At 36.4% G+C, this 17,942-nt stretch overlaps 1 protein-coding gene across 2 annotated transcripts in view; it reads right to left on the bottom strand.

The window, feature by feature from the left end:
• Positions 1 to 10,286, bottom strand: part of tox (thymocyte selection-associated high mobility group box) — a 58,543-nt gene extending 48,257 nt beyond the window's left edge. The window contains exon 1 of one of the 2 annotated variants that reach the window (XM_081373428.1): positions 9,820 to 10,286. In XM_081373428.1, coding sequence (XP_081229554.1) covers positions 9,820 to 9,918 — 99 coding nt within the window. In that variant the 5' untranslated portion in view covers positions 9,919 to 10,286. The remainder of the gene's footprint in view (positions 1 to 9,819) is intronic. The other variant, XM_081373429.1, reaches the window with a different exon arrangement.
• Between the last annotated feature and the right edge of the window lie 7,656 nt (positions 10,287 to 17,942).

Below are 17,942 nucleotides of genomic sequence, written 5' to 3'. Positions count from 1 at the left end.
ACTGCCATAAAGACAGACATACTAACTTTTTACATTTGAACATAAAATGCACTGAACTTAAATTCTCAATTTGCAGAAAGTTTTCAATTTTAAAAATACTCTTTCAGCAACACAAAACAACTCAGATCTCATAGTAATTTAGAAAACGATACATTACATTACAATAAGCAAGGGAAATACCCCATTTTCAGAAACTGCTGTAGATTTTCCAAATTACATACATTACTGTTCAAGAGTTCGGGGTCTGTAAGATTTATTTTAACGTTTTTGAAAGAAATCTCTTTGTTGACCAAGGCTGCATTTATTTAATCAAAAATACAGTCCAGCAGTATATTGTGAAAAATGTCATTTCATTTCATTTAATTCATTGCCTGTGATGGCAAAGCTGAATTTTCTGCATCATTACTTCAGTCACACGATCCTTCAGAAATCATTCTAATATGATGATTCACTCTTATTATCAATGTTGAAAACAGTTTGTGGAAACCATGATGACACATTTTTTCCAGGAATCTTTGATAAATAGAAAGTTCAAAAGAGCAGCATTTATTCGAAATGTTCTGTCATAATTTAGTCTTTACTGTCACGTTTGATCAATTGCATCCTTGCTGAATAAAATATTAGATTCTTCCAAAACAAATGTACTGACCCCAAACTTTTGAACGGTAGTGTAGATCAATTCTATTTTATAATCTAAAACAGGCATCAGAATGCTCTCATCATCTTGAAACCACATCACGGTTAGTGCAATATTGATGCTTTGCGCACCACCCTACTTTTTTGCACTTATAGGTTTTGATTACAGCTAACGATAAGCCTCAGAGCGTGGAGTCCATTTTGATGATTATGTTCCAGAGGAGAAAGGTGTGAGGCCCACCTGTTCTAGTGCTGCTGAAACAAGATCTCACACTTGTCACAAGACAGCGATCGGGAACTCGCAACGTGTCCTTCCTGATCGCAGGAGAACAGAGGGCCAGGCATCAAAAGGCTGACAGGTGCCACTTAAACACCAAAGACTGAGCTGAATGAGGGGAAACACAACAGGCCATTAGTTCACCTACAGATGGGCCCACAAAGGCCAGGGTGTGCTCCTTCACAAAGCTGCTGTGCGCATTTAAGTCCTGACGTGTTGCTGAAAGTCCACCACACAATGGAGAGGCTGGCACTATTGTTGTGGCCAGAATAACACTACAAGCATGCAAACAAACAAAGAAACAAACGTGTATTTAACAGATGCTGGACTCATTGAAATCGTGCATATGCCATGAAAAAATAGAGAAAAGTTTGTGAATTAAACAGAGGATTACAGTTGCGTGTTATTGACACACACTCAAACACTACAAACAACGGAATCTGAATTATTCTTATGGTAAGAGTCCTAAAAAGATATTAGCAATTAAACTAATGGCGAAAGAGGATGTTTGGGATATTCTCAGGCTGCTCCAAAAATCCTGGATCTGCACCATAACTTTCATTACATTCTGTGACCAAAAAAAAAGTCTTTATGTGAAAATGATTGCAATATGTTTCATAGTGAGATTAAACTAAACAATTAAGCTATTCTGGATTGGTTTTCACAGAGCCATCTGTTTGGATGTTTCCTCAAACTGGGAGCCTAATCAGCTATTCATATGTAGACTGTCATTGGGCAAAGCAGACCCAAAAAATGAGATGCCGCCAATGAATCGCAATCACAGATTTGTGCCAGAATTTTCTCTACGCGCATGACGGCCCCAAAAAAAAAAACATTTCCCCAGCCAAAATAAAGCGAACACATGTCCAGATTTTATGATCATTATGTTCAGCTACTTAATGAGTTGATCTTTTGGCATTTTCTGCATCATACTAAACTGGCTGATATGCTAGCAGAGAGAGAAGCTAATTATATTGAGAAAATAATCTTATTTAGTAACAAACATGGCTGCAGCGCTATGTCACATTTGTTTGAATTACTACGCAAGGAAAACTCAAAAGATTGGAGAGGGCTGAACTGGGACTGACGACCAGCATCGTAAACACTGACGCAGACGACGTAAACATGTCACTAGAATTCAAGGCCGTAAAATGCAATTGAACGCTGTCTTTCTCACAGGAATGCTCGTGTTTATGGCCTTGCATTTTCCACAGTGACAAAGACAAAAATGGAACATACCAAGCAAGCAAAATTCCCTCTTTTCTTCCCCAGACACAAAGTGATGTCTTAGCACTTCAGCACAGGTCTCTTCAGACTGACTATGACAAACTCTTTTCACCTCTTAACAACATACTCCACTTATGCAGATTGTTCGAAGTCATTTCGCATTTAATAGCATCACTGATATATTTCCCAAACCACCTTGGCTGATTGCAGATACCACATTATTTTCCTCGATTCTGTTTTTCAGGTTTGGCCCTCTGGGTCTGTGGAACGAGCAATGACAACAATAATCATTCTTCCAGCATAATTAACAACACTTTTGTGGGCTTGGAGATCATGACCGGCAATCATTCTGGACTAGAGGTGCACTGATTACACTTTTTCTTTCCTGATACAGAGTAACAATACCAGTGTTTTTTATGTTTTTGTTTTCTCACTGTACACCTTCCCTGGGAGAGAAAACAGAACATAAATATGAATGAAAAAACAAATATGTAGCATGTGACAAAAAAAAGTAGATTTACGGTTAACTGGACCAAAGGTTTTTGAAATTTTAATGCCAAGGACCCCAGATATAATTTGGACCACCTTCATTAAATATGAAGGCAGCTTGTCATTTAAAACATGCAAGTAGCAACTTTACATGGCTGCTCGCTTTAACGTTAACCTAGATAAATGTATGCTATTATTAGGTGCATATCCAAGAGTTTGTGCGAAGTGTGGAAGATAAAGTATAGCGTGCATACTGCATGACGTGAAGGCGCCGGTGTGATCACTGGCATTTAACTTAAAATACTCCGTCATTTTGGTCTTACACCAAGAGTGGCCTAATATGTAATTCGAAACTGACTAATTTTATTTGTGTGCACTCAAAATAACGAAACATTGTGCTTTTGTAAAATAAAAAAAAACAAACAGATGCGCATTCTGTCGTCTCGGCCTCTGTGAACTTGAGTGCACCAAAAAATAAACCGAAACTCAGCGTGAACTTTCCTCACAGACATGAGAAATACATCTATTGAAAGCTTGAAATGTCTATTTTAAATTAACCGATTCAAATGGATTCAAAAAGATTATGTTATGAAACATGCATTATGGTGCGTGCACTTTCTGCAGAGATGACGAGTCAGCATCGTCGACTTAATCTGTGCAGTCGAAAACAGAAAAAATTATCAATAAATTTTTAAACAAATTCCTTGCTGTTTTTTCACAACACGTTCATAATCATTACTTTTGCCGGTGGGCTGTGGCAAGCTTTATGCGTGTGCTTGAGCGCTGATTAGGCTATGCTTAGACAATTAAAGGCTCAATATTATGATTTATGGCTTATTAATATACACGTGCGATTAGTAGACTAATTGCGTAAATGAACGATCTTTAGTCAAGGGCAGCCCTAATTTGAAGTGTGATATAAAAATAAATTATTGTTTTAGTCAACATACTAAAGCTAATATATATATATTTATTTATATATATATATATATATATATATATTTATTTATTTATATATATATATTTATTTATATATAATATATATATATATTAACATATATATTAGTACTGTCAAATCGATTAATCACAATTAATAGCAACTAACATAAGTTTTTGTTTACATAATATATGTGTGTATATACATATTATTATATTTATATATATATATGTCTGTGTGTATGCGTGTATATATAAATGTAAACAAAAACTTTAATGTTAGATGCGATTAATCTATATATCTATATATATATATATATCTACATATATATCTATACATATATACACACACAGTATAAATAACTTGAGGCCAACTATGCATCCCCGAACCCTAATTTGTAAACCCCTGAATCGACTGTAACTGTAAAAATACGGTTTGAATATGCAGAATGAAGAGGAAGAGAAGATTTTCTGTGAATAACAACTTCACTTTTAGTCTGTTCCTCACAAAGCTATCAAATGACCGTGAATACAGTACAAAACTCATATGATAATACTTTTTTTTATTAATAATATTTTTATGATGTTATTTGTTTATTTCTTTTTGGAGCTTGGCAGGATAAGTCACGTCTGGTATCCAGGTACAGGATACCAAAAGAAATGTGGCTGGTGGAGTTTTGTGATAGCACAGTCGCTGATGGTAGAGAGTGTAATTTATGGTGTGCAAATAAATTGGTGATCTGCTACAGTTCCTGTGTGAGTGTTTGGACAGTATATTATGTATTTAATTTTCACATACGGGAAAGTTACATGTGGACATGTCCGTAAAGCCAAAGCAAACAAACTGAGCAGATATTCTACCACATAATGGAAGAAAGTGAGAAGAAACAAGCCCACATGTAATGGTCCTATATAACGAGTGCGTGTTTGTGTTTGTGTAGTTGAGTTGTACGTTGACCTGTAGAGTCGGAATGAACAGTAGCCCGAGCCACAGAGCTTGTCTCTTTAGATATGCACACATGATATGCAATTAAAAACTCCATTCACATTCCAGTGAGTCTGTCAATCAGAAGCAAATCCTTTTTGACAGAAGCCAGTGAACCGTGCCAGCTAGCCACTGAACAGGAACTCAAACAGTAATGGCTTTTGTTACCAGCAAGACCAAATTTGGATGCAATTAAGTTGACCTTAAATGAGAATATATTGATATTGTGGAGACGAGACAATAATTGGATCTCTTCTTTCAGCAAATGTACATTTTAGTTCATTAACTGACAACTGATTTAGCATCTGCTGCAAAGATAACAGTAAGAAGTTACTAGTTATATTACCCACAGGACACTGCGGTGACTACTGCTGACCATTCTAACATTCTAACACATCAAAAAGTGTCAATCATCTGTAAAGATATCTGTCAAGCGTGGTTGGTGTGGAGATGTCATCGTATGGAAAAGCATCAAGTTAACAAAGTCGCATCAGTGATGTGCAGCTCTTCATTGTGCTGTTGTGCTTGGAGCTTGACCTAGGCACATGAGCAAAGATCACAGCCTATGTAAACATCTCACATTTATGACAATCCACCCATGTGTGGCCGGCTGGTGTAATGTTGACATATGCTGTTGACATAGGAAAAACTCCCAGATATCCGTCAGTGGAAGGACATCTCTGTTTAAAAGGGGAGAACAAGCCATTTTTGGAGTTACCGTACAATGCTTTCAAAACTAATAAAACATGGAGGTATTAAAGCCCTAAACACTGACACCTGGTTGTGCATATTGAAATCAACATAACTTTTAATAATTCAGCAATACTCTAACCATACTGGTAGGGATGCACCGATATGAAATTTTTGGCCGATACCGATTACCGATAATTCTTTATATTTGAAACCTTATATATATATTGGCCGATAATTCTAAATCCTAATTTTTATCATTTTTTCTCTTAATTTTTGAGAGCCTGATTACAAAAACAAATGTTTCACCATTAAAAGCCATGACCCAAACACAATTATAATGATGTTCTCATTATAATTTTATGTAGCCTCTATGACAGACTTATGCTGCACATGTTGCACTTAACTGTATTTTCATTTTTGAAGTGATTCCAATCATATTTCAAGCAATTCCATACCATCATAGTGAACAGTGCGCAGTGTGAACAGTGTCTTTAAACTCAGATTTGTGAGATTTAGTGATAAAGCAATTAAAAATGAAAAGAAGAAACACATAAATCAATAAAGATAAATTCCTTCAAGACCTCTAATAGGGGAATAAAGAATTTGATGTGTGTAAAACTATACTTTTCATCCTATGTTAAATTGACAGGTTAGTTTGCCAAACATATCTAATAGATCTCGTGATAAAAACCAAAGTGGAACACTAAAGTCTACCATATGGAAAGTCCCACATGATTTATATTTACATGCTTCAGTTTGAGCCAAGAAAAATAAAGATTTGGGATTTTTGTACAGCAAACCACTTACCATATGACATCATGTGAATGATACAGCATCAAATACAAACAGACTGCTGCATGCATTGATTTCCTCTCACATTTAGGAGTGTGGTTTGATCAGTGCTCTAAAGGCCGAGGCAGGGGGGGTTGGACGGGGGGGGGATGGCATGAATGAAATGCCCACTCAGTCTCACCCTGTCATCACATCACTCTTTCTAAGAAGCAGTGACCTGGTAAACAGAGATTACCAGAGCTAGCCTATAGCTCCTCTCTCCTTCTCTCCTAGTCAAATCAGCTTCCACTTTCAGGACTCAGATGATAAGTCCGTTAGCTCCTTTTGTTAAAAATGCACATGCATGTAATGATCATTGCAGCTGGAGTGGAAGGGGGGGTTGGTTGAGTTCTGCTCTTGACTAACAAACACAAAAGACAACGTATTATGTCAGGGTCGACATCCTGGGACCCTCTGACATCCAAGACCACCAAAGATCTCAGTAATTTCTACTTAATTGAAAATGCCTGTGGCTAAGACACGCACACAGCAGACTTTATATTACAGAGCATGGCCCATGACAGCAATACATATTTGAGATATCTAATTTCTCATCCGTTTTTAATGTAATCTTCTTAAGAGCAGGAATCACATTTGGAATGTAACACTACAAAAACACATACAGAACATTCAGGAGAACATACTCCATAGTTGTAATCAAAAGATCTTGAATTTAATTTTCTAGGTTTTTATGAAATGTTTATAGGTGTCTGTCTCTCGAGACAGTTTGCTAGGTATAAAAAAAATGTGCGTCAATAAAAAACCACAAGCCTGTTTTGCTCACCAACTCTCTATTGTTTGCTGTTGCTTTAAATGCACAGGCAATTAAATCCTCTTGTATCAGCCTAATTGATTAATTCACTGTAAAATAAAACTGATGTAGGATTTACTTTTAAAAAATGTTCACTCAGAAATCACAATGTAAAATTCACAAATTATTACAGAGAAACAGCAAGTAACACATTGAATTAAATGTGAAATTTTGTACTTTCTTGTCAAATGTACTCCAATCATCTTTATTTTATTGTCGACTTCTAAATATATATTTTTTTACAGTGTATGCATCATTCAAACCTTGTAGGTACAAAATGACTCCAGCTGCCAGTTGCGTAAACATAGCCATTATGTCAAGACTCTGGCTAGTCGTGGGGCAATCAGTCGTACGTTTTGGTTTCAAATTAGACCCGTCTACGTTTTTATGTAACTGACTTAAAATAGTTATGAACATTCTTAAAGAAAAATTTGTGATGACTAACTTCTAAGACTAGTCTTGCAGTTTTTACGTAACTGGCCCCAGCCCAATTAATCAGACTTCTGCTGTGACATCAGCTGACAGCGCACAGACCGTACACAAGCAAAACCTGTGAAATTTGGGCCTCTCGCCATTCCTTAAAACCACATCAACGACAGACTTACAAGACAATGAGTCATGCGTAGTGTTAACAGCTTGCTTGCATTATCTCATTGGCTGTAATAACTTTGAGCCTGCAAACTCCATTAATGCAGCGACTTGAGCACCAGCTGAAAGTCGTTAGGCATGAAATAAATAATTCGCTTTGATATAGGTCGGTTTCAGCGGAGTAGTTTTGTTGGCCATTAATGGTCAGGGGCTGCATCTCTGCCGGTTTTCATAATCCCAAACAGACTGTAATCCAATCTCTCCAGAGTACCCTTCAAGACCACTCTCGACTTCCTTAACAGCAGCACTCATGTAAAGCGCACATCAGAGGTGCAGATTCAGATTCAACGAGTTCTGTGCGGCGTCTTCAAATTCAGATTTAATTGCCTTTGCATTTATTTGCTTGGGAAACACTCTCTTAGCAAAGCAACACTGTGTCTTGTGTCCCGAGCAGGTTGCATGATAAGCACAGGGCGATAAGAACCAAACTGTATAGCACAGGAAGTGTGGAGCATTAAGTTCAGATAGTGTGTACAAAGTTGCTTCATTTTTTTTCTTGATCCTCGCAGCAATAACTTCAGGCTCGAAACGTGTACCTTTCAATGCACAAAAAGCATTTCGCGCTAGACAAACACAGACTTTCCTGCGTTTACACGTTTTGCTGAACTGCAGAAATCCACAACAAAGTGCAGAACAACTGAACGTATGTCTCGAAGGCTCGGAACTAAAATCCATAGTGTATGAATAAAGATACAGTGCTTGTTTTTATATCTTTCTGTCCACATCAAACAGAAAGAGTGCGGACCGCAGTGTTTTGGGATCTGAGCAGAGCAGGTAGGGAGGAAGGTAATCAGAAGGGGGTCTATGTGCACAGACTGCATCAGTCCCACTGGCACCATGACCCCCGTTTAGCCACATACCATCAATTTCTGTCTATTTGTTCTGGAGATACCACACACCACTGTCACAATCTCACTTGTTTGCTCTGCTGTGTCCCCCCACCACTACCCCCATCTCTCTCTCTCTCTTTCTTACTCCTCTAACTCCAGCTCCCCTCCTCCCTCTCTTTCTGAATTGCTAAGATGAAAAATCTCGAGTGGAGTTGATATAGGCTGACTTGCCTCTGCAGTAAAATTACACTATATAGATTACATCTGAAAGCCCTTCCCCTCCTTCCCTCCCTCTTCCTTTCCTCCCTACCCCCGCCAACCTCTCTACCCTGGTTTTATAAACTCAGCAAAGATATTAACAATTTACTGCTTCACATCAAAATTACATCTAACAAATGAATCACTGAAACAATGCAATGAAATTGCGCTTTCAAGGATTTTTTAAAATAAGGTCTGTCACTAAAAATGGGATTAATCCATAAAACATTTCACTCTGTGTATGTGACTGCACTTAGACATGGATATGAGACCTATGGCAGTGAATCAAGAAGCATTGAAAGGAATAATACAACCCCAACCCCCACTCTATCACCCCACAGTAACCCTACCCCCTCCTCATTCACACACACACACACACACACACACACACACACACACACACACACACACACACACACACACACACACTCTCTCTCTCTCTCTCTCTCTCTCTCTCTTTCTCTAGTCTACCCCATCTCTCTTTATCCTGCACACATGCACTACACACACACACACACACACACACACACACACACAGTAACAGCACCATCATTAGGAGAAATAGAAGAATACAAACCCCACATAGGCTATCTCTGTTGTTCCTCAGGGAACTTGAAGGATCAATTAATTCCGTAGGTACAAAGCATTAAACACAAATATGATGTGAACAGCATTAATAAACATACACATACATATGGTTACTATGTTGTTAGTGCGTGTTGGGTAAAGGACAGTTTGTTGATGCCCATGAGTTTGGGGCTGTGATGATGAGCAGGTGTTTTTGGGTAAGCGAGTGCTATACTTCTAGCTAGCAACTTATTTAGTGCGATCTAATTATTTGCATATTATTTACAGTCCATAAGCGGTCTCTATGACAACCCGTAGAGGCGCTTTTTAAATTCGGGACGTAAATGGCACGTGAAAATGCTCATGTGCTCATTTAACAGTTAAATATATAAACGTTTATATTCAGGAAAAAAAAGAAATAATAAGAATAATAAAACAATAAACCAAGTCACCAGGTTTGGAAACATTTTTGGTCTCGCGCGCTCAATCGCTCCTACTTTCTCCGACTCACTGTGACAGTCGGGTGAAGTACAAACTTTGAACAAGTCCTCGACAGTCGGCATTAAAGTTCAGACCGGCAAACAAACAAAACACATAAATGAAGAGCATGCATCATGAAATGAAGCTTTACCTTATTGCAGTACGGAGAGTCCGAATAGTGAGACTGTCCCAGTCGGGAAGGATCTGTTGCTGATGGTGGTGGAGGTTGAGGATAAAATCTCACGTCCATTTCAGTAAAAACATCAACCGGCCCCTATTGCCTTTCCACTAGAAAATGTGTTCCTCGCTTACTCAGAAATCGCAACGCAAATAAGAGAAGAAGGTGCCAACTGAAGACTGAAAGAGGCTGTCTATTGCGCCTCACATCCGTTCCGCGGTTTTCACAAAAACTTTTATATGAACCTTTACCTCAGTCGTCTTACAATAGAGAGATACCGCGGGAAAAAAGTGCTCAGGTTTGAAGAGAACAAGAGCATCTGGTGAGTCTATGTTGACTGCTGTGAGTAGAGATGTGTATCTTCTTGGTGCAGCTGTGGCTCAGAGTAACTGCTCTATGGAGAGAAGCGAGCGCTTTGCCAATGTTCACACACAAAAGACTCGCAAGCCACGCGGCGGTACCGCTGAGCGGCCACAGGGGGCGCTGCGATGTGCGCGGACTGCGCTCCTGCTTCAGCATTTGCATCACTTTGCGTATGATACTGTCTGAACATATGCTGACGGAAGATTCCGTTTAGATGTGCCAGAGTCGCTCTTCAAAACGAACATATTTTTGACAGGAGTGTCTTTCACCGCATTAGAATATGTTATCGTGAAATGTAAACAAGAGTCTCCAGCACTGGGTGCATTAGGCCTGCATGTGAACAACTATAGGCTACTTCCAACACAATGACTTCAAATATTTAAAATACGTTCTAATAAAACAATATATCTTACATAAATTCACAATTAAATTAAACTCTAAAACCTGCTAAAAAATACAAGTAGGCTAAATCATGTAAACTGGCATCATCTTTTCTTGAGTTGTTTTTATTGAAGAGCAAGCAGTTCTTGAAAGTTGTGGAATCGTCCAATTAAGCACTATTCATTGATTAAATGTGTTGATAGGCTACTCCTATAGTGGCTGAAAACCACTGGTCTACATTTTACTGATAGCAGTGGCAATCCTAAATTAAAGGAATCTGGAAACTGTTATCCATCCCTTCATCTACTGCCATATAAACATCCACTCCTGGTTTTTCATTTTCCCCTCTCCAGTCGCTGCTCCCCACACAAACTCTGGCCTGGAAGCCTGTCAGACAAGACAAATAAAATAGGTGCAATATGTTTTTAAAAGTGAAAAATTCTAAAAGATTATTTTACTAATTTAAATGTGGCATTACGTAACACTGCGTCACCTGGGTTAGGGTCCCATAACCTAACACTGCATGGTCATAATAAATTATAACCCTTTTATGGTATTTCACATGCTTTGTCCAAGGACTTCTAAAGTTTTTGTTGTTATTTTGTTTTTTATGATTTGATTCTCCATGACTGCTTTTTATATAATATTATTATTATTATTATTTTATTAATGCATAAAGATAGAGTGATTGCCTTAAGAAAACAGATCAGTTATAGTTTCTGAAATCTTTTTCTCCACTGTAAAAACAGTCTCAATTGACAGGAAATCTCAAGAAATATATAGGCTAATCAATGAAGATGAGTTATTAGCAACAACCAAAGCTGCTTTTACAGAATTAAAATAGAAAGCTGACAGGCTTCACTACTCGCTTCAGACCTCAGCACATAGTCTATTAAGCAGCTCTGTGCACAGGCATAAATAAGATTGAGCTATGCCAGATTCTACTTATGCTCTTAAAATTCAAGATACGCATTCTTTGAAACATTGTGCGCTGGGTCATGTTGCAAAATTGCACAACGTAAAAAAGGCTATTTTAAGGGGGGAACTATAGCTACATGATATTATTTCATGATCTATCTATATATCGATCTATCTATCTCTATCTTTTTCTCTCGCTTTCATTTGTTTGGGAACTAGGTTATCAAAGCTTGAGAGAAACACAAAAAACAATGCCGTCTATGACAGAGCATAATGTTTTTTGCAGAAAATGAGTAGCCCATGTTTCCTCAGACAAATGGAAATGAAGGAGGTGCAGGTGGTCCTATTTCTTGTCAATTACATTCGAGAAATTGGTAATATTCATCATTTATCATTGATGATTATGATGATGATGGTGAGGTTGATGATGATAGAGATACACAGTGCTGCTGTTGGTATAATGTTTTTGGCAATGAATGCACCAAAGCAGAATGTATTATTTCAGTGGCCTTTCTGCATCAAAAGCCACAGTAAAAGAAAGTCTGCTTTGGTTCTGTTTGGATACAGGCCGTTGAACGTTGAATGCTAGTGCACACAACAGCTTGCTTTTTTGTGGTCAAAGTTGTGTCAGCATTTTTTTCAAAGGCAGTTAATCTCTGAACAATGTGTGACTGGCAGCCAAAAAAAAAAAAAAAACAACATTATGGCTTCATGGCATTCTCAGCCATAAAATCTAACTTTATTCTTTTATTATTAAAAAGATGGGCTACAATAGTCTAACATATGTGTCCAAGAGCTAAAAGTTGAGTTTAACAGTTCACACTTTCACAACAACACATAAAGGCATGCATGTATGAATCTCAAAAAGTTCTGTCGTACAGTGAGGTAGCTTGATAAATGTGGCAGATAATTTCAGAGCTGAAGAAATTTGAGAAATCATTAACATTTAAGCTATGCTGACATTTTGTTAAAGAACAATATGGTGCCCACATCGGGTGAATAAATGTACAATGAGGTTTCTATTCCATTAACCTTTGAGTATCAGCTGGCATTTGAAGCATTGTGTTGGCAGACTAGCACTCAGCTATCACATCACGAGAGAGCTCGTAAATAGACTTATTTCAATTGGATGACACAGTGTTAATTTATCAAATGTGGAACAAGAGGTGAACAAAGGAGAACGACTAGGATATTAGTTGAAGAATTTGTTCAGTTTTACTCCCCATACACTGCCAAACTATTTGTGGATGAGGCTTTCTTTTGGGAAGGGTGTTTGGTTGGAGGTTGAGTCTATGGGGAAGTTCCATTTTAGTCAATATGTTAGTTCAACGGATGTACACAGAACCAAAAATCAATAGGATTTCACAATGTGAAACATCTGATAGCACAAATATTATCACCAGTGTTAAACCAACTTCCTCACAGCTGAAGTTCATCAGAATTCAGTGAATCAGGTCATTTATAAAGTGCATGTTCATTAACTCTGAATTAATTTCAAAACACGCGTGCCAGCCAGAGTTTGGGTTTGACTTGTGGTTGAACAAAAAGATTCTGATTATTTTTTTATAATTGCAAAACCCAGTCTGTTCAGAGGTAGTTGTGTGTGTTCCTAATTGTATGAGCAATAGTTACTCTGATTGCCTATTGTTTTGTCTCTTGTGTATTTGAAAGAGCATGAGCATGTGCCAGTGCTGGATACTTGGAATCATAACTTTACCTCAGAAACAGGCATCTCCTGAATGTTAACTTCCCATCCCCCACCATATTACCTATTAAGTACATTCAAACAACCCCCTTGCACACACACACCCTTCCCCCATAAAAAATTTAAAACCTCCCCCATGCACTGTGCAGTTTGATTTGTGTGAATATGTATACAGTCACAAATCTATATCTAGCAGACACTGCACACACATCCGGTGGATTAGTGCAGTTCTTAGTTACTTTTACTTGATCGAATCCTTAAAAATGTCTTTCATTGTAACCTGAAGTATTCAAGTTGATTCAGTCTTATAAATAATATTGTTGGCTCAAATAAAACCAGTTACTTTAAATGTTACCGCATGAAGCACATTTTTTAGGTTTCCTTACAAAACATTTTTACAATGTACCTGCTGTCTTAAACTATAATAACTTCAAGTCAAGATATAGCCAGATAATCCTTCAAAAGCACATAGATGATTTTTTTCTTTAATAAATCATAAACATTTGCACATTGTTCAAGAAACTTGATTTTCAGCAAATGCTTTTTGACATCTTTTTAAATTGTCTGTGAGATGCATGTGAAGGTATTGGTGCTGCCTGGAAAAGGCAGAATACCCATAGAGAGAAAGAAACAAAAATAAAACTAAAATCAAACATTTTAATGCTAAAAGTAAATTTAGGTATCACAATACGTACAGTAAGGAATTTTTATTCATTTTAAGATTATCTAAATATTACATTTAACAGTGTTATTAAATTATTAGTGTTTTCAAAGATCAACTGTAATTGAACATAATTTATGCATATTTCCAACATATAGACCTGATGTAGCCCCGCCCCTTTTCAGCATGAAGGGAAGATCTTACAGATTTATAAATGAAGCGCTTGTTTTAAAATCTACTGACATTTGTTATGAAATCTGCTTCAAACATTACAGTGCTCATGATAACTTGATAATTACAGACAGTTTAATTTAGTTCATTTAGATTAGTTGGGTCAACACAATTTGGTAGGTTTAGGACAAATTAATTTACTCTAGTATGTTAACCTTAACTTTATAACAAACTAATTTTGTTCACGTTAGTGCCATTTTTTTTTTACTGAGATTTAATGTTCTTGTGTTCAATCAAACAATGACATTCATTATTATACTCTTAAGTATTTTAAGATCAAATATGATCATATACTAATGTCAGTATAAACAATGGCTCAGATCATTGAGTGCCCACAACCTATAAGCACAGGCAACACTCTTCTGCATAATGGATGGTAACCACAAAATTCAAAAAGATTTCAGAAACTCCTCTAAATATCCAACATAACTGAACATTAAACACTAACATAAATTACCAACATCTTTTTCCTTACTGAAAAACACATAAAATATCACTTTATTGCTAAACTTACTTCCCTACTGTAGCAAAGCATGCTGGGAAATACAGATCAACTGCTCAGTTAGTTATGTCAACAACAAAAATGACTCATAGTTTTAACACACATGAATTAAGTAAAGTTCAGTTTTAAATATATTAGTTTGCTTGAACACAATTAAAGTAAGTTGTGGCAATAAAACTTAACTTTAGCTCATTTCAGTCAAATTATTGATCGAGTGTACAATATTCAGATTGGCTGCCATATGTATTAATGTATTTCAAAGTGTTACCCTTAATCCCCCTTATATTGAATATTTGATTAGATTCATGCTTTCCACAGACTTTTAAAGTGAGCATTAAGCATTGCGTATGAATTCTTAAAGTGTCTTTGAACAGAATTAGCAAGATAAGCATTTTCGCAACATGAAATCACAGAATGCCCGCTTGCTGCCGCAGAGACATTATGTAGGGTCATGCTTTCACACTGACAGTGTCTTAATCCAGTGAAACATTGTATGCATCTCACCTGCAGGCTGTGGGTGAAGTATCATCACTGCATCAGGCTGAATACATCATATCATACATTCAAATTTATTCTCTCCTTCCTTTTTCTTCTGTTTCACCCTCTTCCTATTTTTGATGAGCTCTGTTACATCAAAAAAATGTATCTAACACCAAATGTAATCATCTCCCACTGCTCAACCACCCACACATAAACACACACTTTCTCTCTCTCTCACACACACACACACACACACACACACACACACACACACACACACACACACACACACACACACACACACACACACACACACACACACACACACACACACACACACACACACACACACACACACACACACACACACACACACACACACACACACACACACACGCGGTGATCTGTCTGTCTTTCAATAGATGAATGTCAAGTAGTGTACATTGAATACATTTGCACTTTCATTGCTCAGGGGCCATTCTGCATTCAGGGTTTCTTCCATTTTCCTTCTCCATAAATCTCATCATTTAATGCATTTGTTGCCAGTGCATTTTCTCGTAAATTCATGGACGCATTTACATCATATTGGTCTAAGCTTGATTTGGTCCATTTCCTGAAAACTTTCGTTAACTTGCTGAATATCCTGTTAGTGCTACATCAATTCTCTCATTCAGACCTGCTAAATGCATATAAGCCTTGCATTGTGTTTGAGGCCGTGGGAGAAATTCCTGACAAAATGATGTATTATTTTTGTAATGATTCATTTTTGTTTCCAACCCATGACATCAACATCAGTGCGTCACTTGTGTGTTTTTTCGAGCACTACGTATATGTGTTGGAGTGTGCGTTTGTATGTGTAGTGTGTGTCAGATAAAAACTGATTGTGCCAGAAATGACAGCCTGTCCAGTTCTCTGTTGATATCAACCCTTTCAGACTCCCCTGCTTCTGATTTTCACATCCGTCACCAAGACAACCAGATTATTTTGAATCTATCAGATCAAATTCAATTTTGCTTTTGATTTTGGATCGGGAAGTCTCTTGCCTGTCACATAGTGTAGACTGGAGATACTGCCTGAAGACTTAAGAATTTGACAAGGCTGCTATTTTACACTAGAGTGGGAAGTTCATTTCTGGGGTCCTCTTGTTTTTCCAAAACCTGAGGCCTGGAACACATATACACAGAGTTAATGGGTTTCTAAAATAATTCAAAACAGCAGGAAGGAAGCGGAATGTGAAGAGTTTGACTTCAGCTCTTTAATATGCCATATGTTTGTAATATTTTCTCGGTCATAAATTTATTTTCGTGATTATTGCTAGGTTCCACTGCATTTCTCTTGCTGTGTTCCACTACATATTAATAGATGTTGCTCAGATATCACTTTAAAGCTCATCAGCCTTATTAGGTGACATGCCGTTATGTCATTGTCAGTTTTTGGTGACTGACTTATGTGTGCGCAGCTGTCTACACAAACTACACTGTGTGTAAGTGAGAGGGTGTGTGTACATGTCTGTTTATGGGCCTGCTAAATAACCTGTGTATTTTTGTGTGTGTGTATATATATATATATATATATATATATATATATATATATATATATATATATATATATATATATATATATATATATATATATATACAACTTATCTTTGTTCCACATCTCATCTCTGTATCAGAAAAACAATGATATAATACATTTTGATATGGCAGCAAATATATAATATATATAATGTATAATATAATATACTCCAGGGAACCAGGAATAGGCTTCTGTCCAGTGTGGACATTATATTTTAGTGACAGTTTTAAGTCTGGATTTGGAGGTTTCAACATGACAACTGCCTCTCCTTGGTCTTTAAAAATGTCTGACATTAATTTAGTGATCAAATTTAGCACTCTTATGGAAATATGATAATATTTTGTAATTATCACTTAAATCTGACAAATGTTCTAATTGTTTGTCATAAATCAACATCTCACTAAAATGTTATGGGGTTTCTAAACAAAATATGACTTTCTGTTACAAAACAGGGCATTGATTTCATACATGTTGTCCACTGAGGACATCAGGGCTTAAAGCATGTTTATCAGGCATTTTGGGAGACACAACAAGTGAATAGGGAAAGAAATTATATATCGATATTCCTATGAAATATATATTACTCTCATTTATACACTTTTTTCATTACGTTGCCCTAAGAACACGTTAATATGCAAATTAGATACAATGTATTAAATGGCACTACCCATTTCACATATTGCATATAATAAAATGGTATATCCATTCATTCTATTATATATTGAGAATCATCTTTATACAAAGTGTGGTTAAAAAAAATCTTGAAACCTAAAAATTGATTGGTGAATGAAAAAAAAAAAAAAAACTATTTTCTTTGCCTATGTCATTTAATCTCTTTTTATTTTTTAAACAACTGAGTCCTGTGTCCACTAAAGAGGACATAGCATAACACATAAATAAAATATAATTATTAAAAAATGTTTTCTTTTCCATTTGTTTCTTATCCTCTAAACAATGTAATGACATAAAAAATACTAAATTAACAACTGTTTTTGGTTCTCAGGAGAATTAATAATATAATATAATATAATATAATATAATATAATATAAAGTATATAAGTATATAAGTGTATATAAGTTTTATGTTATATTATATTATATTATATTATATTATATTATACTGTATCATAAAAATGTAAAATATAAAAATATAAAACCAGGACATATTACACTAAAAATGGCACATTATTATAAACACTGTTATATAGAGGCTCGCATTCTTTACATATAGCAACATTATGAATAGCTGCAGCTTCAGACATTCAGACCGGAACCCA

The sequence above is a fragment of the Scardinius erythrophthalmus genome (genome assembly GCF_964197995.2).
Source record: "Scardinius erythrophthalmus genome assembly, chromosome: 9".
Classification (NCBI taxonomy): domain Eukaryota; kingdom Metazoa; phylum Chordata; class Actinopteri; order Cypriniformes; family Leuciscidae; genus Scardinius; species Scardinius erythrophthalmus.
Note: the sequence above shows the minus strand (reverse complement) of the source record. Positions and strands in the feature narration are given on the sequence as shown.